The sequence below is a fragment of the Plecotus auritus genome (assembly GCF_963455305.1).
Source record: "Plecotus auritus genome assembly, chromosome: 12".
Taxonomy (NCBI): domain Eukaryota; kingdom Metazoa; phylum Chordata; class Mammalia; order Chiroptera; family Vespertilionidae; genus Plecotus; species Plecotus auritus.
Genome location: NC_137778.1, coordinates 27,899,941 through 27,924,453, shown reverse-complemented (window position 1 = coordinate 27,924,453; position 24,513 = coordinate 27,899,941). Strand labels below are relative to the sequence as shown.

General features: G+C 42.6%; 1 protein-coding gene across 2 annotated transcripts in view; it reads left to right on the top strand.

Moving 5' to 3' along the window:
- The window catches only part of LOC308237865 (FIGNL1-interacting regulator of recombination and mitosis-like), a 61,902-nt gene that overhangs the window by 32,209 nt on the left and 5,180 nt on the right, over positions 1–24,513 (top strand). For both annotated transcript variants that reach the window (XM_080649129.1, XM_080649130.1), the window contains 10 exons: positions 5,082–5,146; positions 10,747–10,895; positions 11,551–11,680; positions 12,723–12,909; positions 14,569–14,651; positions 14,971–15,022; positions 15,999–16,088; positions 19,574–19,759; positions 21,567–21,689; positions 22,759–22,854. In XM_080649129.1, coding sequence (XP_080505255.1) covers positions 5,082–5,146; positions 10,747–10,895; positions 11,551–11,680; positions 12,723–12,909; positions 14,569–14,651; positions 14,971–15,022; positions 15,999–16,088; positions 19,574–19,759; positions 21,567–21,689; positions 22,759–22,854 — 1,161 coding nt within the window. The remainder of the gene's footprint in view (positions 1–5,081; positions 5,147–10,746; positions 10,896–11,550; positions 11,681–12,722; positions 12,910–14,568; positions 14,652–14,970; positions 15,023–15,998; positions 16,089–19,573; positions 19,760–21,566; positions 21,690–22,758; positions 22,855–24,513) is intronic.

Below are 24,513 nucleotides of genomic sequence, written 5' to 3'. Positions count from 1 at the left end.
TGTTGATCTCTTGTTAACTCATTCATTTTGTAGTAGCATGTAATATTTAGCCTCCATGTGTTTGTGTGTGTGTTTTTTAGTTTTCTTCTTGTAATTATATCTAATTTCACATGTGCTTCCTGGACTTTTTTAGTCATTATTTTTTTCAAATAGGTTTTCAATTCCTTGCTGTCTCTCTTCTCCTTCTGGTATTCCTATGGTGCATATGTTCCTGTGTTTGATGTTGTCTCAGTGTTTCCTTAAACCAGTGGTCGGCAAACTCATTAGTCAACAGAGTCAAATATCAACAGTACAACGATTGAAATTTCTTTTGAGAGCCCAATTTTTTAAACTTAAACTTCTTCTAATGCCACTTCTTCAAAATAGACTCGCCCAGGCCGTGGTATTTTGTGGAAGAGCCACACTCAAGGGGCCAAAGAGCCACATGTGGCTCGCGAGCCGCAGTTTGCCGACCATTGCCTTAAACTATCCTCATTTTTTATAATTATTTTTTCTTTGTGCTATTCTCATTGGGTATTTGGAAGACTACCTTGTCTTCCAGATCTCTGATTTGATTTTCTGCTTTGTCTAGTCTACTGTTGATTCACTCTAATGTATTCTTCATTTCAGTTATTGTATTCATTATGGAATGGTTTTTTTATGGTTTCTATCTTTTGTGTAAGTTCTCACTGAGTTCATCTGTTTTTCCCCTGAGTTCCTTTAGCATCTTTATAATCAGTGTTTTGAACGTTGCATTTGAATGGAGATATGTTGCTTATCTCCATTTCATTTAGTTCTTTTCCTGGATTTTGTCCGGCTCTTTCATTTGGGATATGTTTGTCTCCTCATTTTGACTGCCTCTCTGTGTTAGTTTCTATGTATTAGGTAGAGCTGCTACATCTCCAAGTCTTGGTAGGGTGGCCTTATACCAGTATAGCAGGTGTCCTGAGGGGCCCAGTGGCACAGTTTCCCTGGGTGTCCCTCATATAGGTTGTGTGTGCCCTCCTGTTGTAGATGAGCCTTGATTGCTGTTGGCATGGCAGTGTGTGGAATTGACCATCAGGCTGACTACTGTAACTAGCAGATGCTGTTGTGCAGGGGCTGACTCCACGATCAGCAGTTGCTTTAGTAGGGCTCTAGTGCCAATATAATTTGCTCTTTGGTGTTATTTGTGGAGCTGGTTAGGTGATACTCTGGTGAGGTCTGAAGCTGGCCAACATGTGAGTTCGTTCTGGAGCCTCCTGGGAGCGTTCCAGTGCAGGTCATGGTCAATCAGAACCTGTTCCTGGGTTTGGGCCATTTAGTAGGAGCTACTAAGTGATCTGCTGTTGGTTGCCATCAATGCTGGGCCTGGAACCCTTTGGTGGGCAACAAGATGTGAGCTGAAGCCAGCTGTCATTTTGTGCCAGGCTTATGGCCGATTATTTGAGGTCACCTTCCAAACCAAGGTTGGCCACTGCTTTTGCTAGGCTTAGGGCTATCTGATGGGCGTCACAATGGAAGTTGTTGGAGTAGCGTAGCGGAGGTTCAGGGCACACTGAGGCCAGCGCTGCTTTTTTGGGGGTTTGTGAGATTTTGGGAATATATGCAGCGCAAAACCAGGCAGGATGCTTGTGTGGAGGAGCCACTGGAAGAGGTTCCGCAGGGCTTGGGAGTTGGGTAAGGCTGGGAACGGGAATGGTGTTAGCCAGGTTAACGTAGATGGCACTCAGGGTGTGACAAAAGTTGTGACTGTGCAAAACACAGTTCATTCTTGCATTATTATTTATGAACTAGAGGCCCGGTGCACGAAATTCGTGCACGGGGGTGTGTGTTCCTCAGCCCAGCCTGCATCCTCTTCAGTCGGACATCCCTCTCACAATCCAGGACTGCTGGCTCCCAACTGCTCGTCTGCCTGCCTTCCTGATTGCCCCTAACTGCTTCTGCCTGCCAGCCTGATCACCCCCTAACCACTCCCCTGCCAGCCTGATTGATGCCTAACTGCTCCCCTGCCAGCCTGTTTGCCCCTAACTGCCTTCCCCTGCAGGCCTGGTCACCCCTAACTGCCCTCCCCTGCAGGCCTGGTCACCCCTAACTGCCCTCCCCTGCAGGCCTGGTCCCCCCAACTGCTCTCCCCTGCAGGCTTGAGTCCCCCCCAACTGCCCTTCCCTGCAGACCCAGTCACCCCCAACTTCCCTCCTCTGCCGGCGGGTCACCCCTAACTGCCCTCCCCTGCAGGCTTGATTGCCCCCAACTGCCCTCCCTTGCAGGCCTGGTTCCTCCCAACTGCCCTCCCCTGCTGGCCTGATCGCCCACAACTGCCCTCCCTTGCAGGCCTGGTTCCTCCCAACTGCCCTCCCCTGCTGGCCTGATCGCCCACAACTGCCCTCCCTTGCAGGCCTGGTTTCTCCCAACTGCCCTTCCCTGCTGGCCATCTTGTGGTGGCCATCTTGTGTCCACATGGGGGCAGGATCTTTGACCACATTGGGGCAACCACCTTGTGTGTTGGAGTGATGGTCAGTTTGCATATTACTCTTTTATTAGATAGGATAGAGGCCTGATGCATGGGTGGGGGCCCTGAAGGGTGTCCCGGATCAGGGTGGGGGTTCCCTTGGGGTGTGGGGTGGCCTGGGCGAGGGGCCTGTGGTGGTTTGCAGGCTGGCCACGCCCCCTGGCGACCCAAGCAGAGGCCCTGGTATCTGGGGTTTATTTATCTTCTACAATTCAATCTTTGTAGCCTGGAGCGGAGCCAAGCCTTCTGCTTGCTCCGTGGCGGCAGCCATTTCTATTAGGATTTATATATCTTCTATAATTGAAACTTTGTAGCCTTAAGCGAGGCCTGGGCCGGCCAGGGTGTGGGGAAAGCTTGGCTTCCTCCATCGCCGGGGGCAACCCTAGCCTCCTGCTCTTTCCAGCTCCATGGCTGCTGCCATTTCTGTTTGGGTGTATGTATCTTCTATCATCGAAACTTTGTAGCCTTGAGTGGAGGCCTAGGCCAGCAAGGGCAGGCGGAAAGCTTGGCTTCCTCCATTGCCGGGGAAACCCAAGCCTCCCTCCTGCTCTCTGTGGCTGTAGCCATCTTGGTTGGGTTTATTTGCATATTCACTCCTGATTGGCTGGTGGGTGTGGCTTGTGGGTGTAGCAGAGTGATGGTTAATTTGCATATTACTCTTTTATTAGATAGGATGTGTTATTTTCCATATGAACAACTGTACACCTACTTTTGCCCCACCCTATAGTTGGCTCCCAGCTCCTTCGTTTTGACAGTGTGGTGGGAGTCCTCAACAAAAGACAATGGCACCTGCCAGAGAGCTGTTGTGACCTCTGCCTCTTCAGCCCTCATTCTGAAGTTAGACAGTTAGTTCTGTTAGGGTCACCAAAGGAGGAACACACGAGGCCAAATGGGGTAAAGAATTATGAATTTATTAGGTCATCTGGAAACCAGATGGGCTGAGCCCCAAATGGCGCCATCCCCCAAAGATGGGGAGTCAGAGGTTTTTAAAGGATTCTAGGCGGGCTTTTTCTGGGCGGAGAATTCTCTGCAGGTCCAGATTCTGGGAAACTCCGGAGGGGAGAGATAATGGTCTTAGTAAGTGCAATGTGGTCTAAGCAAGCGAATGTCCATTGTGAAGTGGCCTAAAGGTCAGTTCACAGGAGGTATCAATTCAGTTATTTGATCAGACCTAACAAGTTCCTCCCAGTATGTCCCTGGCACCTCCTGCTGGGCTGGATTCCAGATCCAATGAGTCTGAGCTAGTCCTTGCGCTGGCTCTAGCAGCCTCAGTCTCACTGGGATGTAATCCCTTCTGGATTTTACAGCCAGATGTTATGGGGACTCCCCTTTCTGCTGTTGGTGCTCTGGGGCTGGGGAGCTGGGTGTTGATTCCTCAATGGGGGACAACCCTAACAGCTGAGTTATCTCTCCTGTCAGTGGGTGTGGGACCTGCCTGATCGCCTCTGCCCCTCCTACCAATCTCCTCATGGCTTCTTTATATCCTTACTTGTAGGAGAGTAGTTTAGCTAGTCTCTGGGTGGTTCTCAGTGATGATTATTTCTACTTTAGTTGTAATTTTGATGTGGTTGTGGGAGGAGGCGAGCACAGCATTTACCTACTCCACCATCTTGACTAGAAGTCCTTGTTATGCCATTTTTTAATCCTTTTCTACCAGGGGAATTTTTTTAATTTTTAAAATTTAAGTATCAGCTGTTTTTCTATGTCTTATAACAATAAGAAATAGTTCCTTAACTTTCTAAGAGATAGCCTACCATAATGGGTAGAGCAGTCACAACTGTACCTAAAGCCCAGCCTTGCTGGTTTTTAACAGAGAACTTGATCACATTACTGGATACCTTAGCTTCAGCTTTGTGTTCTGGGGACAATGACACGCCTTAGGATTTTTGAGGCACTGATACTAAGTAAACTGATGCACATAAAGTCTCTTGCAACATGTCTGCTGAGCACTTCGTCGGTGTTCTGTGTGTGATAGTTGCTGTCATTTTGGTGATAGTCTTAACAGTAAAGAATTTTATTTTATTTTTTAAAATATATTTTTATTGATTTCAGAGAAAAAGAGAGGGAGAGATAGAAACATTAGTGATGAGAATCATTGATCTTGGCTGCTTCCTATACGCCCCCTCCTGTGGATTGAGCCTGCAGCCCGGACACGTGCCCTTGATCAGAATCGAACCCAGGACCCTTCAGTCCGCAGGCCAACGCTCTATCCACTGAGCCAAACCAGCTAGGGCACAGTAAAGAATTTTAGATGCTTGGCCTAATCCTCCTATATAGTCTCATGCAAGAATTTATTTTAATGTGGCACATCCAGGATATTATCATTATTGTTTATTTTGCAAATTTCTTTTATTTTTTAAAAATTTATCTTTGTTGTTGAAAGGATTACAGATGTTTCCCCTTCTTCAACCCTCCCATTTACCCCTCCATCCTGTCTGCCTTTCCCTCTCCCCGCCTCCCCCGCCCTGGGCCCTTCCCCCCATGTCCCCCAGGCCTTCACCACACTATTGTCTGTGTAGGATATTATTTTGTATTTTGCATGTCCTTGTGAGAGATGTGTATTAGAAAGGTATATTGTATATAAAGAATGAATATAGTTGTTTTATTTTAGGAATTTCTTCCTTTCCTCTCTGATTCTTGCTGTACATTGCACCAGCTTTATCTGCAGATACACAGGTAAGAAGAATGCCATGTAATTATTAAAATGTAACAATGCTATTTGAACCAGGCAAAGATTAAATATATATCATTTTAAAATAAAATACCAGTCATTTTTCTTAATGTTTAGTAAATTTTTATCTGTTTGCTTAAAATAATTGGAGATAACAGCTTTTAAAAAAATAGATTCCATGTGGGTTTTGTATATCTTTATATTCTTAACTAGTACATTATACCAAGTGGTGAATCACTAGTGTGTTGATAAATACCAAAGGCCAAAAAAAAAAAAAAGATTATTCATACACATGTGTGAGTTACAGGAAGGTATTACGTTAGATAGGGGCTAAGTGACATTTGAAATTGACAGTTACCTCAGAAGAGCCCCTAATTTGACACTAAGATAATCTGTCAACTCACTTATCCAGGTCCTCTCAGCTCTGCCTGATCCATCTTGTCTCCTAGAAGCCTTTTTCATACCACTCCCTCTTCAAACTTCCTGTTTCCAGCACCTTCAACCTATTCCTCATCGTCAGTCAGTATCCTCACTTTGTCTGTCACTGAGAAAAAAGAAGCACGTGGAAGAGAGCTTCCATGCACTCCCTCCAACACACCGCTCTGCCTGCATTTAGCCCATAGATTTAGGCTCTGGTTCCCGTGGATGAGCTCTGTGAGGCTAGCCTTTCCATTTGTGCATTGGATTCCATCCTCTCACATGCTCAGGGACCTCACTCTAGCAATTATCTCCTTCCCCCTCACATCATCAGCCTTCCCTCCCTATTGGATCATTCCCATGAATGTACCAACGTGCTATTATTTTTCCCACCTTAAGAATAATACAAAACAAAATCTCTCAACTCTATATCCATCAAATTCTTTCCCATTTCTTTTCCTCGTAAAATGTTTACAACAAAATTAGAAAGCTTTGCCTACACCACTGTGTCTACAGTTGACCCTTAAACAACAGGTTTGAACTGCACAGGTACACTTATATGTGGATTTTTTTCAATAAATACTGTAAATGTAATTTCTCATGATTTTCTTAACATTTTCTTTTCTCTAGCTTACTTTATTATAAGAATATAGTATGTAATGCAAATAACATACAAAATATGTGTTAATTGTTCATATTATTGGTAATGCTTCCAGTCAGAAGTTATACACAGACTTGACAGTGCGGGGAATTTGTGCCCCTAACCCCTGCATTGTTCAAGGATCAGCTGTACTTCCTTTCTTAATCCTATTCCAGTTAGACCTTCTATTCTACCACTTCACCAAAACAGCTCTTGTCAAGGTCAGGTCATCTGTGACTTCCATGTTGTTACATCCAGTGGTCAGTTTTAGGCCTCACGTTATTAACCTGTCAGCAGTGCTTCACCCTTTCTTTTTTTTGTGTTTTGTTTTGTTTTGTTTTTTTAATTTAATTTAATTTAATTTAATTTTTTTAATAAATCTTTATTGTTTAGATTATTACAGGTGTTCCTCTTTTTTTCCCCCATAGCTCCCCTCCACCTGATTCCCCACCCCACCCCATGCCCTTACCCCCCCACCACTGTCTTCATCCATAGGTGTAAGCTTTTTGTCCAGTCTCTTCTCACACCCCCTCCCCCCTGAGAATTGTCAGTCCACTCCCTTTCTATGTCCCTGATTCTATTATATTCACCAGTCCATTCTGTTCTTCAGATTTTTTATTCACTTGATTTTTAGATTCACTTGTTGGTAGGTATGTATTTGATGTCACTTTGTTCATAATTTTTATCTTTACCTTTTTCTTCTTCTTCCTCTTCTTAAAGAATACCCTTCAGCATTTCATATAATACTGGTTTCGCGGTGATGAACTCCTTTAGCTTTTTCTTGTCTGTGAAGCTCTTTATCTGACCTTCAACTCTGAATGATAGCTTTGCTGGGTAGAGTAATCTTGGTTGTAGGTTCTTGCTGTTCATCACTTTGAATATTTCTTGCCACTCCCTTCTGTCCTGCATAGTTTCTGCCGAGAAATCAGCTGACAGTCGTATGGGTGCTCCCTTGTAGGTAACTAACCGTTTTTCTCTTGCTGCTTTCAAGATTCTCTCTTTGTCTTTTGCCCTTGGAATTTTAATTATGATGTGTCTTGGTGTGGTCCTCTTTGGATTCCTCTTGTACGGGGTTCTGTGTGCTTCCTGAACTTGTAAGTCTATTTCTTTCACCAGGTAGGGAAAGTTTTCTGTCATTATTTCTTCTAATAGGTTTTCAATATTTTGCTCTCTCTCTTCTTCTGGCACCCCAAAAATTCGGATGTTGGTACGCTTAAAGTTGTCCCAGAGGCTCCTTACACTATCTTCATATTTTTGAATTTTTTCTTTTTGTTTTTCTGGTTGGGTGTTGTTTGTTTCCTCATATTTCAGATCTTTGGTTTGATTCTTGGGGTACGTTGATCTACAGTTGAGTTTCTGTATATTCTTTATTTCAGACAGTGTATGCTTAATTTCTGACTGGTCCTTTTCCATTTTTTTGGCATTCTCATTAAGGTCCTTGAAGGTCTCACTAAGCTCCTCGGAGGTCTCATCAAGTTTCTCGGCAGTTTTTGGAAGATTCTTGAGTAACCTTATAAATGTGGATCTGAACTCTATGTCGTCCATTAGTTTGCTTTCCTCCATTTCTCTCATTCATGACATGTTTCTTTGTCTCCGCATTTTGCTGCTTCCTGTGTTGATGGAGTGGCTTTGTGTGGTAGGTGACCTATAGGGGCCAGTAGCTCAGCCTCCCCAATCACCTGAGGTGGACGCCTTTGGTACACCCCTTTGTGGGCTGAGTGCAAAGTCTTGGTGTAGTTAAGCCTTGATTGCTGTTTTTACACTGGGAGGAATTGACCTCCAGGCCAATTGGCTGTGAGGACCCGCTGTGTCTATAATGGAAGAACTGCTGTGCTGGAGACACGCTTATGGTGCAGGACTTGTTTCAGTGGGGCTTTGGTGCTCACTGAGTCTGCCTCTTGAATGTGTCACTTATGGATGTGAGGAGTTGAAATCTGGTGCCTCACACTGACCACTAGGTACACTGGCTTCTGGATCTCCAATGGGGTGCAGGTCAGCTACTGTCTGAGGCCACCCAGCAGGAGCTACAGCAAGAACTACAGTTTTCTCCTCTTTGCTTGGGGTTTGGAGGTTTTGGAACTGTCTGACCGGGGCTGCAAGTTTGCTAGGTTAAGCTGCGATAGGGCACGCCATTCATATGCTAAAGCCGCTGCTTGGAGCTTGGGTGTGTTCGTAGATTGTGCAGGGCGGGATCTCAGGGCGCGACTAGGCTAGGGCGTGGCAAACAGCGATGACTGCCAGTAAGCCGGCTCTTCGGCTCTTTGTCTCCGACCGTGTCCCGCGCCCCAGCACAATAAACAATTGTTCCTGCACGCAGCCCTGCAAGCAAGCCTCCCTCACTTTCCGACCCCACGGCAGACAGTCCAGCTTCTCCCCGTAGGGGTCACCCTTTCTTTTGAACTCTTTCTTTTGTTGACTTCTAAGACAATCCTCTTTCTTGGTTCTCTTCTAATTTCACTGGCTGCTCTTCATCAGCAGTCTCTGCAGGTTCCTCTTCTTCTCCCCAGCTTCTTTAAGTTGGGTTTCCCCAGTCCTCAGGCCCCTTCTCTGTGGTCATTTAGTCTCAAGACTAAATTTATATCTCCCTTTAATGTAACTACACTTAAACTGACCCAAACTAAACTCTTGTTTCCCACCCATTTCATTCACCTTCTCTCCATCTCCCCCAAATCTGCTCCTCTGTGGCTTCCTCAGTTTAAATGGCAGCTTCCTTCTTTTTATTGATCTGACCCCAAATCCTTGCCATCACCTTTAACTTTGTTCTCATAACCCCTCCATGTGGTTCATTTGCAAAACTCTCTTATTTTCATCTTTAGTATAAATATATATGTTCACTATGTGTATAGAGAATGCAACCACTTCTCACCACCTTAACTTACCATCCAGTCCCATCCATTATTATTTTCTTGTCTGGATTTTTGAAAAGGAGCATCCAGCCACTATCTGTGCTTCCACCCTCAACTCACTCTAGGCTGTTCTCCATACAGTAGCCAGAGTGACAAAATATAAATTAGATCATTTGACTTCTGTGCAAAACCTCAAATGACTCAATATTCAAATAGAATTCAGTAGAGCTTCCTGTCAACCATACCTTGTGTTTCTCCATAGCACTATCCCCCTGCTATGCTATGAACTTGCCTGCTCCCTTATTGGTTAACTGCCTCCCTTCATTTGAATGGACCCTCCATAAAGGCAGTGATTTTGTGTATTTTGTTTACTGCTATATCCTATGACAGTGCATGGCATGTATGCATAGGCATTTAGTAAAGATCTGTCAAATAAATAAATTGAAAATATATTATTTGATTGAAATGCAAACACTTTGATGCTCAGTAGCTGTAGTTCATGTCTATGGAGTTTCATTACCTTTTATTTATATATGTCTTTCATCTTACAATTTAATCCTCACAACTTCAGATCAGTGTCACAAGTGAAGAAACTGAGATGCTCAGGGTGATCAAATGAATGATCGAAAGTCACTGACAGATGGGTGCTTTCTCCATCATATTACAGAGGCTCTAATGTTTATCTTAAGCCCATCCTTTTATTTTTTTAATCCTCAATGAGGATATGCTTATTGATTTTAGAGAGAGGAGAAGAGAGACAGAGACAGATACATTGATGAGAGAGAGACCATCAATCAGTTGTCTTCCATATGTGCCCTGAGTGGAAATCGAACTCATAACCTTTTGGTGTATGGGACAATGTTCCAACCAACGTTCCACCCACCCAACCAGGGCTTAAATGCACCCTTTTAAATGTTGTTATTTATCCCCTGCAAGACAGGGTGTTCCCACATTTAAAGTGTGACACAATTGAAATAACATGGCAAAAAATACTGAATACATATCTTCAGTTTAGTTATTGTAAAGCTCTTGCTCCTTAGAAACTGAGCATTAATTCATAGTATATTCAGCATTCCATCTATTTTATTTTATTTTTTTAAACTATATTTTATTGATTTTTTTACAGAGAGGAAGGGAGAGGGATAGAGTTAGAAACATCAATGAGAGAGAAACATCGATCAGCTGCCTCCTGCACACCCTCTACTGGGGATGTGCCCGCAACCAAGGTACATGCCCTTGACCAGAATCGAACCTGGGACCCTTCAGTCCGCAGGCTCACACTCTATCCACTGAGCCAAACTGGTTAAGGCACATTCCATCTATTTTAAAACAATGTTTAGTAGAAGTGGTTATGCCAGAATTTATCATAAATTTTTTTACATATAATGTTTTTATTAGTTATTTAAATTCATATTTTTGCAGTATTTTTAAAAGACATCATTGTCAAACTGGGTATTAAAATGAATTAAAACAATCCAAAGATTTCACTAAGATTCTAAATTTCTTGTTAGAGCCTTGTTATTTAGTTCTGAGGTTCTTCATAGTTATGGTGTCATTTCCGTGGTCTGAATTTTGTTTAATAAAACGCATGCTACTTATATTTTATGTATTCTCACTGCTAGAAGAACATCAGTTTGCAGTATTTACCTCTTCCTAAAATTAGAAGGTAGCTGTTAATAACATTGTTTTCCTCCCTTTCCAGCAAGTTTCCTCCCAGCCTGTATGCTTCCGGGATTTCTCAAGTCCAGCAGGAGGAGATAGCGGGCGCTTTCCTAGTTACCCTGGATCCACTCATCACTCAGCTTCTCACCTTCCAGCCTTTCATGCACGTGGTTTTGGACAGTAAATTAGGTAAAGCTTCAAAACAGAATTAATGTTAAAATGTCTCTTATTAATTACTAGAGGCCCCGCAGGTACGGTCCCTAGGTAGCCTGCGATCAGGGCCATCACTCACCCCGGTTCCCCGTTCGCCATCCAGTGATGAGAGCCTGATGGCTGGGGGAGGGACTGAGAGGTCAGCCGTTCCTGCCTGCTTGCCAGCCCCACCCCCGCTGCAGGTTGCCCTCTGTGTGTAGGGCGACTGGTGGGGCAGGGGCCTTGGCCTGGCACCACCCGCATCCCCTGCCACCCACTCCTGGTCACTGTTCGCCCTTGGCAGTTGGAGCCTGCTGGCCAGGGAAAGAAACCAAGAGGTGGTCAGTGCACCTCATAGTGACTGGTCAAGCAGTCGTTCTGGTCGTTGTGCCATTATGGTCGCTAGGCTTTTATTATATAGGATAACATGTTAGAGACAGCCGTCCCTTCCCTTACGTAATCATCTTTTTAAGTTTCAAACTTTTTACTTAAAATTTCTCTTACGTTTTTCTTCTTGGAACATATTTCTCATTTAAAAAAATTATGTATCTAATTTCTTTACATATCACATCAGGTTTCTGCTGAAAAGATGTAGAATATGTTTTTACCAATTTGTTTGTAACACAATGAATGTGTTTTTATTGCTTATAAGAGCTGCCATGCGAACTACAGTTTCCGCAGTGTCTCCTGTTGGTTGTCATCATGGATAAGCTGCCCTCTCAGCCCCTGGATGTGCAGACCCTGTGGTGCACCGAGAGCCGGGTCTCAGGAGCTGCGTCCAGGTAGCAGATGTGCTGTTTCTACCTATCTTGTTACGATGGTTTTAGAATGCCCGCTTGCTTGGAAAGATCTTGAAATTACATTTTTTGTTGTGTCAGATATTCTAGTTAATAATTACTGTAGACCTCATTTCATATGTTGCTACTTTATAAAAATATACATATGAAATATATGAATCTATAAACACTAAAACTATTTTAATTTTGTTCAGTGTTTTAGAAGGTATTGCCTAATAATGTTATAAACATTGAGTGTAATGGGTTAGATGTAATTAGTAACATGAAAATGAGCTCTGATGAAGAGAATGCTAGACACTGTACTTTACCGCTTGGGAATTTTTACTTGTATTCATCCTCCTGCCTTGGATTATTGCTGTGCTTGGACTTTTCACCCTCTTTTAGCCCATTCTTTGTACCGTTGCCTCTTCAGTCTCCCTAAAGCCCAGCTATGAGCTCCTGTTCTCAAAACCAAAATTCTGTGCTCAAAACTAAAGTTGATTTGTCAGACTTCTCAGCTTTGGGTTGAAAGGTTATCCATCCCATTCTGTTGCCAATTTCTACTTTTGCTCCTCATCCTTTCACTTGTTTTCTGTCAGACCTGTTATTCATGTTTACCTTGTACTCACACTTTTGTTGTCTACCTATTTATATCTTTTTGTATTTTTAATTTAAGTCCTCTATGAAGACTTCCTAAACCATTTCAATCATAAAATGCCCTCTCCCTATCTGAACTGTAATATTCTAGTTTATATATGCTATCTAGCTATTTAAAAATGAAGTTTCTTCATGGATTTTTGTCTTTGAATAGTTTAGTTATGTGATAAACACTTAGTGATACAAAATGTCCAGGCAAATTCTTACCCTTTAAGGACTTTCTCTAATAGTGACTGTATTTTGTTTTTATTATACATGTTCACGTATTGGAAATGTATACCTCTTGAGACATTTTGCTTTGCTAAAAAAACCCATGATATGTTATATTATTATACCTACTAATTATTAAATGTTAATAATGTTGGGTTCCATATTCTCAATTTCCCTGCAGGGTATCTCTACTCAAAGCCATTTTCTGCAGTTTTGAGCAGTGTTCTGGTGAACTCTCTCTACCTGTTCATTTACAGGGAGTAAAGGGTAAAGGGCAAGTGGAGGTTGCCGTCCCCTTGTATCAGCATGTCTGTGTTCATCTGTGTACATTTATTACTTCCTTTCATCCCTCCCTGTTTCCAGAACTGGTAAGTTTGTTACTTGTTTGGCTAAGCCGAGGTTGCTCTTTTGCATTTTTTGTTTCACTGAAATTGTGATTTATATACAGAAAAAAGTGGGAATAATTAATGCATGTTCTTGTTGACCGCCATTTTCTCAGCTTACACATTTTATCCTTAACTCAGTTGTGTCCTAGAAAATGTAATCCTAGAGCCCAACCGTATTCAGATGTAGTATTTAGCTAAGACATTTGAAGAAACATTTTGGGTGGGAAGGTATAGAAAGATTGCAAGGAGAGGAAAAATATGTGGATTTTATCTGCCTCAGTTTCATAAAGAAAAGAAGTAAAGAGTTGTATGCAGCATTAAGTCTCACAATTCAGGACTGCAGGCTCCCAACTGCTCACCTGCCTTGCCTTCCTGATTGCCCCTAACCTCTTGTGCCTGCCAGCCTGATCACTCCCTAACCACTCCTCTGCCAGCCTGATTGATGTCTAACTGCTCCCCTGCCAGCCTGATTGTGCCTAACTGCCCTCCCCTGCAGGCCTGGTGCCCCCAACTGCTCTCCCCTGCAGGCTTGGGTTCTCCGCAACTACCTTTCCCTGCAGGCCCGGTCGCCCCCAACTTCCCTCCTCTGCTGGCTTGGTCACCCCTAACTGCCCTCCCCTGAAGGTTTGATCGCCCCCAACTGCCCTCCCTTGCACGCCTGGGCCCTCCCAACTGCCCTTCCCTGCAGGTCTGATTGCCCACAACTGCCCTTTCTTGCAGATCTGGTCCCTCCCAGATCCCCTCTCCTGTTAGCCATCTTGTGGCGGCCATCTTGTGTCCACATGGGGCAACCATCTTGTGTATTGGAGTGACAGTCAATTTCCATATTACTCTTATTAGATAGGATAGAGGTCTGGTGAACGGGTGGGGGCCAGCTGGTTTGCCCTGAAGGGTGTCCCGGATCAGGGTGGGGGTTCCCTTGGGGCGTGAGGTGGCCTGGGCGAGGGGCCTGTGGTGGTTTGCAGGCCGGCCACGCCCCCCGATGACCCAAACGGAGGCCCTGCCTTGTATCTGGGATTTACTTATCTTCTATAATTGAAACTTTGTAGCCTTGAGCGGAGGCCAGGGCTGGCCAGGGCAGGCGGAAAGCTTGGCTTCCTCCATCGCTGGGGAAACCCAAGCCTCCTGCTCACTCTGTGGCTGCAGCCATTTTTGTTGGGATTTATTTATCTTCTATAATTGAAACTTTGTAGCCTTGAGTGGAGTCCAGAGCCTCCATTGTTGGGGAAACCCAAGCCTCCTGCTCGCTCCGTAGCCACAGCCATCTTGGTTGGGTTAATTTGCATACTCACTCCTGATTGGCCGGTGGGCGTGGCTTTGGCTGTAGGAGCGGTGTGGTCAATTTGCATATTACTCTTTTATTAGATAGGATGTTGTTTTAATGATGTCAGCTACTCAGAGAATTCTGGTGGATCCCAGTGATTGAGTTACCACAATTAAAATCAGTTTTGAATCCCCATAGCCCAGCACAATGCTCGATATGGTAGGTGCTGAAGACGGGCAGGCAGCATAGGCTCCTTCAGATTCTAGGAAATAGAGCCTTTCCCTGAGATCTGTTGCTGTGTGTGTTGTGATGGTGTTTTGTTTCATTGAGAAGTGTAACATGAGTGGTAACTTACCCTGAACTGTGTTTCTCCTCAGGATGCCGCTCTGCTGAGTGCAGTGCTCAGTGCTAACATGATCTCCTCCTTGTTAGCGATGGACGCCTGGTGCTTCCTTGCTCGGTACAGCGTACTGCTTTGTTTTTGGATTGGTTTGTTGTAGTGACCGACAGTGAATTATTTTAGATTAGTACGTTTATAGAAAAGTTTTGCCTTAATAACTCTGATTTCCTATCACAGCACTCAGTTAGGGTTCCTCTCTCCTTTCTTTGTTTGAAGTCATAGACGACTAGTGCTTACGTGGCTTTGTCGTGATATTCCTTGATCCTGGGAATAACCGCGGTTTAGAATACTTAGTGCTTTATGGAAGTTCGTCTCCTTGCTTTTCTGGGAAGTTGTATAAATAATTGTATAAAGACTCCCTCCTCCATGTACATTGCAGATATGGGACTGCTGAGCTCTGTGCGCACCATGTCACCATAGTGGCTCACCTGGTGAGTAGAATTGCAGGGCTAATGCACACACTGCCCATGAAGTTCCTTTGGAGATACGCTAATCTAAAGAAAGGGAATATCGAACGGAGAAATTGGCAGCTAAATTATTTTGACAGTTTGTTGATACTGTTGAGAAAGATAGACTAGAAACAGTATAAAACTGGGGAAATTGTCTCATATTTTCAAAATTTTATCGAGTTCCATTAATTGTTCTGGGAAATAAAGACTAGGTTGAGAATTAATTTAAAATTGAATGCAAAATAGAAAATCAGGAGAGAGGAGTTTAAATGTTGATGACCAAGAGTTCTCTCTCTCTCTCTCTCTCTCTCTCTCTCTCTCTCTCTCTCTCTCTCTAATATGACTTAGACAAGCTGACTCTTGAATTGTTGTATCTCTTTTAGTCAAGAGGGACTAAATGTGATAGTGATTAATGCCTTTTGGGAAAAGAATAATGCTTTGTGGATGGGTATAAAGAGAGAATGATTTAGTGATGATTTAATCTTTTCATATTGACCTTTTTTACTTTTAATTCTGAGATATTTGATACATTCCATTTAAGATGGTCATGATCTGTTCGTTAGTTTGTTGTGTTTTTTTTTTTGTCCCTGGCCTTAGTGTATTATGCAAGGAATTGATTTCCAGAAAATTGAGTTTATAAAATCTTTTAATTATGGTTCCATCTTACCAGAATTATACCCACCTCTGCACTGTTGTGCTTAGATCTGAAAACATTCCATGAATTGTTTTTGAGTAGGAGGTTGTCATCAAAATGATAATTCGAAACCAAGATTCCAAAGTGGTGTTTTAAATATAATGTCAAAATAGTTCTTTCATTATAAAAGTAATCTAGGTTCATGGAAAAAAAAATTAAAATTACATATAATCTTCTCTCAGAAAGAGCTACTGTTAACCCTTGGCATGTAAAAGCTTATAAAAGATATGATTTTAGGCCAGTCAATCTCCTGTCTTTTCCCAGATAAAGTCCTGCCCTGGAGAATGCTATCAGCTCACCAACCTGTCAATACTACTGCGACGTCTCTTCTTCTTCATGGCCCCACCCCACCAGGCAAGAATGTCCTTGTTGTCACCGTCTTTGAGCAGCTGCTGAGGATTGGGTTCAGACTCTTTTTAAAACTTTTCTTCCCCCCATTTATACTACGTTTAAATGTTGGCCTGATAACAAAATTTTTTTTTAATAGTCCTAACCCAAGGATATTTTTCCCCATTGATTTTTAGAGAGAGTGGAAGGGAGGGAAGAGGAGAGAGAGAAAAACATCGATGTGAGAGAGACACATGGATTGGTTGCTTTCCACACATGCACCCTGACTGGGGCTGGTGATCGAACCTGCAACCCAAGTGTGCCCTTGACTAGGGATCAAACTCATATCCCTTTGGTGCATGGGCTGATGCTCTAACCACTTAGCAACACCAGCCAGGGCAACAAGAGCACAATTTTTAATGTATCATTGCTTATTGCTTTTAGATGAGTTCAGATTTTGATGTTGTTAAAGAAAAACCAGAGCTACACAGTAGTTAAAGTGGTAAACGCAGATTTTATTCAGGGACTATCACGATAGGAGAGAGACCTCAGTGTGCAGCTGGCTCAGTTCTGAATTCTGCACAGACAGGTGAGGACTCAGAGTCGGAGCAAGTGGACGTCAGAATTAGTGAGATGAAACATCGGGAGGGGTGATTTTTTCTAAACTGACTTAACAAGATTCTTGCTGAACACAGACCAGGTGCTCAGTTAGCAAGGCGGGAGAGATTCTTTCTAAACTGACTGGGCAGGATTCCTGCTGACACTGGATGATGCAGACCCAGCATGGGGGACACAGCCCAAGGTCGAAGGCTAGTCATAAGAAGGCTCTCTGACTTAGTTTGTCAGGGCCTTTGCTGCAAGTTAGATAATCATTCTAATTTTCTCTTCCTGAAACACCTTCCCTCTTGTTTCTTGTGCATTTAAGATACTTGAAATGGTTCTATGTCTCTTGCCTCTAACTAATTTGAAGAGCTGGAATATTATATATGCCCTTAATGATATCTCTTGTTTTTCTTCAGTAAATGAGTTTAATATGCAGGGGGAAATCGAAAGTAGGATGGCCATAGCTGTTTGAGGTTGTGAGGAAACAAGCTGTGATGGAGGAGGCTCTGCAATTACAGGGCCTGGTAGCCTTGGGCAGTCCTCCGACTGGCCACTTGGGAGGGCCTAAGGAAGGTAGGGGAGGGCGGGGGTTACGGGGAGAGATCAACCGAAGGACTTGTATGCATGCATATGATCATAACCAATGGACCCAGACACCAGGGGGGTGAGGACATGAGCGGGGGCGGGCGGGGAATGGGGAAAAAGGATACATATGTTATACCTTAATCAACAAAGAAAGGAAAAAAAAAAAACACACACACAAAAAAACACCAGGTTCCCGCACCTTCATCTGGGTATGGAGTGGTGGCTGTGAAATGAGGCTTAATATTATTTGTTTTTGTTATTGTTAAATTCCTACATGAATCTGACAGGGATACACGCTTGGGAACCACTAGGTTAGCGAAGGGGTTACAGGCCTCTGTTTGAATCCTGGCTTAGTATGACCTTGGACAAGTCATTCTTTCTGAACCTCAGTTTCCCTGTCTACAAAGTGGTGGATAGGTATAACTATTTTTGAGAAAATTTGTAAAACACTAGCACTGGAGGGGTGCTCAGTAAATGCTGGGAGTTGTTTCCCACTGGAGTATTTGGCCCGAGTCTGCAGTCTTCCCTGCCCTGGAGAGGCTGGCCGGGCCCTGGGAGAACCGCACCAACCTTCTAGCCCTCCTCAAGCAGAAGCACCTGAGGCCGACGGTGAGCACTTGAGAAGACACGCTGCTCTTCCTCCCAACTCCAGCCTAGTTGTCTGCTCAGGTCCCTTTGAATTTTCCTACCCTCACTCTCCCGTCAGAGGCCTTGTCCTAGGTTCTTGGCACATTGCTCTTCATGGAGGGAGGGAAAAGGTCCTCTTGATCTCAGTTTCTCACATAGAAGATAGGAATAAAAGTATCTGTTTCCAGGGTTGTTGTGAAATTTTAACTTTTAGAATAATACAACTCACAACAAATTAGCTCTAAGTGAGGTCTAGAAGCTTTGTTATAAATAAAGGAGATGAACTCTAATTTTAGACATCTTACATCTCAATTTTCTAAATTTTCCCCAATAACTGAGGCTATCAGATAAATAGGTTATGGGTAAATGAGGGGGTTTTTAATTTTTTCCTTCAGTTATCAAATATTAATTTTCTGCTATGCTCAAGTGATTGTGCTAAAATTTACAATTAAAGGATAGCCCTAGCCAGTTTGGCTCAGTGAGTAGAGCATTGGCCCGTGGACTGAAGGGTCCCAGGTTTGATTCAGGTCAAGGCCACGTACCTTGGTTGTAGGCTCCATGCCTGGCACCTTTTGGGCTCATTCGGGAGGCAACCCATCGATGGGTCTCTCACATGGATGTTTCTCTCTGTTTTTACCCCTCCCTTTCACTCTAAAAACCAATGGAGAAAATACCCTAGGGTGAGGATTAGCAAAAAAATAAAATAAAATAAAATAAAAATTAAAGGACAAATCTGAATTTGAATCCCTGTTCTGCGAGTCCTTGGGAGTGTTCATTAGTCCTGAAATGGAGTTACTGAGGCTTACTCTGATGGCAGCTGTGAGGTTTGAAGTGAGCATTTACCAAGTGTCAGTTCTGCCCTGTAGCTCTTTTTCCTCAGACATGGTCACTCCTCTAGAGGAAGGAGGGAGGGTACAGACATTTTTGGAGACTGTAATGTGGACCGGGCTTTATACCAGGCACTCAAACTGTTTGGTCCTCATGTCAGCCTTGTACAAGGGATACAGATGAAAAAACAGTGATTCGGAAATTAAAGACCTTCCCCAAACACCCATAATAAATGCCAAGCTAGTTCCTGCGTTGTCTCAAGTGGAGCAGAGCCAGTTTCCACTGGAAAACTGCCTCTGTGACCTTTGCTTCTTTAAGTTCCTGTTGTCGTGTTGGGAATATTACTTCTGACTTAACTGTACAAGGTGATGAGAGTATGAATTCTTAGGAACATAGTAGGCTTGCTCTAGCTGGTTTGGCTCAGTGAGTAGAGTGTTGGCCTGCAGGCTGAAGGGTCCCAGGTTTGATTCTGGTCAAGGGCAATGCCCGGGTTGCAGGCTCGATCCCCAGTGCAGGGCATGCAGGAGGCAGCCGATCAGTGATTCTCATCATTGAAGTTTCTATCTTTCTCTCCCTCTCTCTTCCTCTCTGAAATCAATAAAAATATATTTGAAAAAAATAGTAGGCTTACTGGGTAGGGGCCTTATAAAATAGCTGACCTGACTACTAAGGAATTATATTCTTTAACATTCTCAGTGCATTTTCATAATGTTCCTGATGGAAACAAATGCAACAACAAAAATAAGTGTTCATTTCAGTTGTCCTTGAATCTGGTGCCTTGTGATAACACACACTGTTTAATTAAAAACTTTTAAAATATATTAAATAATATATTAAGTTACTCATGTTTCTTTAACAATTTATTTCAGGTGGAGTTTATCCAGAAATTTTCCCCAAAAGAAACGGAAAATCTGCCTCTCTGGCAACATATTTCTTTCCAGGCTTTTCCCGCTGAGCTAAGGAAGCAAACTGCTCATGAGGTTGTCAGAGTAGCCGTGGCACAGAGCAGGAGGTGGCTCGGTGGCAGTCGCACTGTGGGGGAACTCGAGTGGCTGGCAAGTAATCAGTTTGATTGATTTTTCCAGTAGTGGTTGGTGAACACTGTCTTAGGAATGGGTGGGTTGTTAGAAGATGGACCAGTCTCCGTCTGCAGGTTAGAAACTTGTGAGATTTTCAGATTTCTACATTCTGTGAAAGGCTCTGGGAAACATCCTGTCTTGAATTATGTAAATTATAAATTATGTGGAGGGTGAGTGTCTGAAGCTCAAGACATACTGAACATTGTGAAACACATTATGGAATTCCTTTATCTGTAGTATTTTTGCTGACACAGCTCTAGGTCCTTCTGTTTGACAGGATATAACCCCTATATTATGCATACCTATTCTGAGCCTTTATGTACCTTTCTATTTAGAATGCTCCCTCTTAAAATAATGCAATAAAAAAGAAATTCATCAGTAAGAAGTAATAATTACAATTTTGAAAAATGGATTATAATACATGGAGTTGAATTTTCCAGTTTACTGTTCATTTGCTCATTCATTCACTCAAACCTGTTTTGAGTGTTCTTGTGTGCCAGGCTCTGCTCTAGGCGTTGGTATATCAGGGAGCAGAACAAGAATTCCTCCCCTCAGGGACTTACATTCTAGCTTAGCAAGGTAGTAAAATAACTGGTAAGTATGATTATCAGTTTGTGATAAGATGAAGAAAATCGAGCAAGGATGGGGACAGGGCCTTCAGAAGATTGGGGACCAGTAAAGGGTTCCTAAGGGGTTTATATTTCATTTCTGAGTGTAAATGTTCTAATGCGCTCTTATTTGATGGCACTTGACCATAATTATCATAGTGACATTTGCATATATCTAAAGGAAATAAACGTATTTATGTGCCTTTATTTGGCAGAACTATTAAATACCTAGTTAGGAGTAGGCTAAGTGGTTCACGTTTTGCATTTATTGGGCAACTAATTTCTATAGTAAAGACAAAAAATTTTTTTTATTGGGTAAAATAAAAGCACCTATTTTCTAATATTGAATAAATCTTTTATGTCTGACCAAAAACTTTAGTTCAGCAGGTTACTTTCCTGTTTATTTATAAAAAGAAATGGGTAAATTGTAAATAAAGAGCAGTATGGTGATTACATAAAATTAAAGTGGGTTGTTGATATATAATGGGTGAAAAGCATTGTTACTATCGTTCCATTCTCATGGCCTTCACTTTACTCCCACCACACCCCAACGAAGCCCACACCTGGTGGGAGCGGGGAGGGATGGGGGTAAGATGGGATATGTAACTAAGAGTGAATACAGAAAAGGTTGTTTTTAGTCTGTGATTCTAGATAGTGTACTACTTCTTCATACATTTTTTTTAAAAGAATAGTTTATTGATTTTTAGAGAGAGAGAAACTGATGTGAGAGAGAAATGTCTATCAGTTGCCTTCCGTGCATTCCCTGACTGGGGATTGAATCCGCAACCTTTCAGTGTATGGGACGCTGCTCCAACCAGCTGAAGTACACTGACCAGGTCTGAATTCATAAATATTATAAATTAGCTTGGCCATACTGACTATTTGTATCAAACTTATTTATTAAGATAAAATGTTCTTTTTATTTCCTTATTAAATTTTCAACCTAAAAGGAAAAAGGTTTATTTAAAAAAATGAAGCAAATGTTCCTGTTAAGGAAAATTAGTTTTATTAAAATATATTACAGAAATAGCTGAAAAGATGAATTTGGGTCTTAGGAATATAATTCCACATGGATTTTTACGAAGAGTTATGGGTAACTCATAACCTCTAGGTAATTGGCTTCAGCTCCGTTAGGCTGGTGTCTAGACTTGGGTCCTTTTCCTGTCTCTCCACAGAACACGGCGCTCTCTGCTTTGCTTGCTGTGAATAATTCTGCGAGCGAAGCTCTGGATATTGGACAAGAAACTGCAGTTATGGAAGCCGGAAGTCAGCTTTGGGCTTTTCTAAACACTAATCTGGTAAAGAATGCAACTGATGATTTCCCTGAAGAAAAAAAATATCGACTAAAGAGAATAGTACTGAAATTTCCCTGTAGAGTAAAAGGGATCTCATTTCTTTAGGTGCTGGGTAGAGCTTGTGATTACAACTTATTTGTACAATTGAATTAGATTAGTAAGCCAGAACCTAGTCAAGATGGTGACAGTCCAGCTAACAGTTTCAGGACCAGTCGGACACAATTTTTTTTTTTAAGTTTCTTACCCTATTATTTCTCTTCTCTCTTGGATTAGTTTAGCCTGTTTGGTGATTCTGGGTTCTTAATAATATCTTTTGGGCTTAAAGGTAGAAGGGGCAAGTAGATAGATGACCCAGCAAAGACAGAGCCTAGTGATGAGTGGGCTGGAAATAGTATGATGTGTGTCCATGTTATTACAGTTTGAAAATACCGACTTAAAAATCTAAATAGGACATTTGCTTTGAGTAAATAAACGTTGACCTCTGGCTGTCCTGCCTGTGAAAGCAGAAAGCAGAAAGCTACAATTGCACTTGTGGGAAATAATAGACATGGTTTTGCAGGTGGTTCAGCATAAAGTTTGTGTGGTCAGATTTCCCATCTGCAGTATTTTCGCTTAAGTACTTCCCCCAGTCCTCAGAAATCATTCAATAAATATTCATAAAAGCACCTATTTTCTAAAATTAAATAAATCTTTTATGTATGACCAAAAGCTCGAGTTCAGCAGGTTATTTAACCTCTCTGCCAGTGACATAACTTATAATATCATGACAGAAACAATTATGGAGAGAGGAGTGGAATTCTGAGACTCAGGATACCCAAGTACAAGGCATACAGAAGTGATGAGATCTGGGTTTGCATTGTGTCTCTGCTTTTTACTAGCCATACGGTCGTGAGCAGATGGTATGACCTGCCCCTGTTCTTAGTAAGCTGAGGGGAGTACCTGCCTCAGAGATCTGTAAGGCGTAAGTGAGGTAATAACCAGAAAGAACCTAGGTATAGAGTAAATGCTGATTAAGAGGCTGCTATTCACATGTTATTAAAAATTTTCAAAATTATTTTGTTTCTTATTTAAGGTAACAGGTCAACCTTATGTTCAACAGACACTCAGCCTTTTATTTCCACTGTTGGGATTTTTCATTCAAACTCTAGATCCTCAGCTGATCAGTCAGGTAAGAATAGTGAGCAAGTGGGTACTTTGTTGAGGAAGTTGTTAAAGTGGGATGACTTAAAATAACTTTCTAGAAACTGTCCTTTTTCATGATTTCTTGCGCAGTTTGCTTATTTACCTTTCTTGTGGAGTTGCACATAGCAGCCACAAATGGCATGTCCAGGGATGTCTCCTCATTGCTTCTTTCTTCCTTCTAGTGGTGGATTGTTGGTATACTGGGCTGTTAATCCAGCCTTTATCTGTCTTCCTTATCTCCTTGCTGGGAAGAGTCAAAACTTTTCTGTTGCTGTTAACTGCCCAGAAAAATCTGTGGTTGAGTCAGAGTTGTGTGGGACCTGCATTCCTAGCACTTTCCAAGGCATTTCAGCAGCCCTGGGAGTGAGGACTAACCAGCATGGACGAAGGCTAATCCTCAGTTTCTCTGAGGAAATAAGATGGTTTTGAGGGAAGACACTGCTGAGTTTTCTGACCCCAGCATGCATGTCTGGGACAGGCAGAACTGGGGTTACTGTCGGGGGAGCCTGGGGTGTTGCTCAGTTATGCCCCATTTTGGAGGTTCCAGGCCAGTGAGGGGAGAGAGAAGGGAAAGGCCTTCATCTTATCTGAAGTGGTCTAGAGCAGGGGTGGGCAAACTTTTTGACTCGAGGGCCACAATGGGTTCTTAAACTGGACCGGAGGGCCGGAACAAAAGCATGGATGGAGTGTTTGTGTGAACGAATATAAATTCAAAGTAAAGGAGCGGAGGAGAGAGCAAGAGAACCCTCCACTCTTTCGTCTCCGCGGGCCGGATAGAACAGCCGAACGGGCCGGATTCGGCCCGCGGGCCGTAGTTTGCCCACGGCTGGTCTAGAGGCTCTGGAATGAGTCCAGACTGGACAGGATGATCCCCAAGTCGAGAGTTGGCTTGTGCTTAGTCACATAAGAAACAAACCGAAAGAAAAGCTGCTAGGAAATAAGACTAATAACCCTGGTTATTCAGGAGGCTGGGTGATGGAAGATAAATCCTGGTGCAGTAGACTGTGGGAAGCTCTGGTGAGTGGCTGTATACATGAAAAATTTAAATATTTGCTAATTAGGTATATTGTTTTTGTTAATCCTCACCTGAGGATGTTTTTCCATTGCCTTTCAGAGAGTGGGAGGGAGAGAGGGAGAGGGGGGCAGGGAGAGAGAGAAACACTGGCTGGTTGCCTCCCAACTCGGGGAGAGAACCCAGGTATGTGCCCTTGACCAGGAATTGAACCTGACACATTTCAGTGCGTGGGCAGAAGCTCTAACCTCTGAGCCACATAAGCCAGGGCTAATTAGGTATATTTTAAAATTTCTATATATGTAACATGTATTACTAAATTATAGAGAATGACAATGTGGTAAAAATCATTCACTCAAATTATGTGAATGCAACATGTTGAATTCGTTGATTCTGAAGGTTCTATTATTCTTTTATGAAAAATTAAATGCTAATTTTAATATGATTGTGCCTACCTTTAAAAAATCCAAATAACTAAAGTTCTAAAATTTCAACCTAAGTTGTTCATTTAGGCATTTTTCGTTTTACAGAAGACTTTCTCTCATTGTTCCCTTAAATCAGGGGTTGGCAAATCTCCTGGCTAGATTCTGCCCTGCTTTCAGCACAAGAGCTAAGGATGATTTTTGCTTTCTT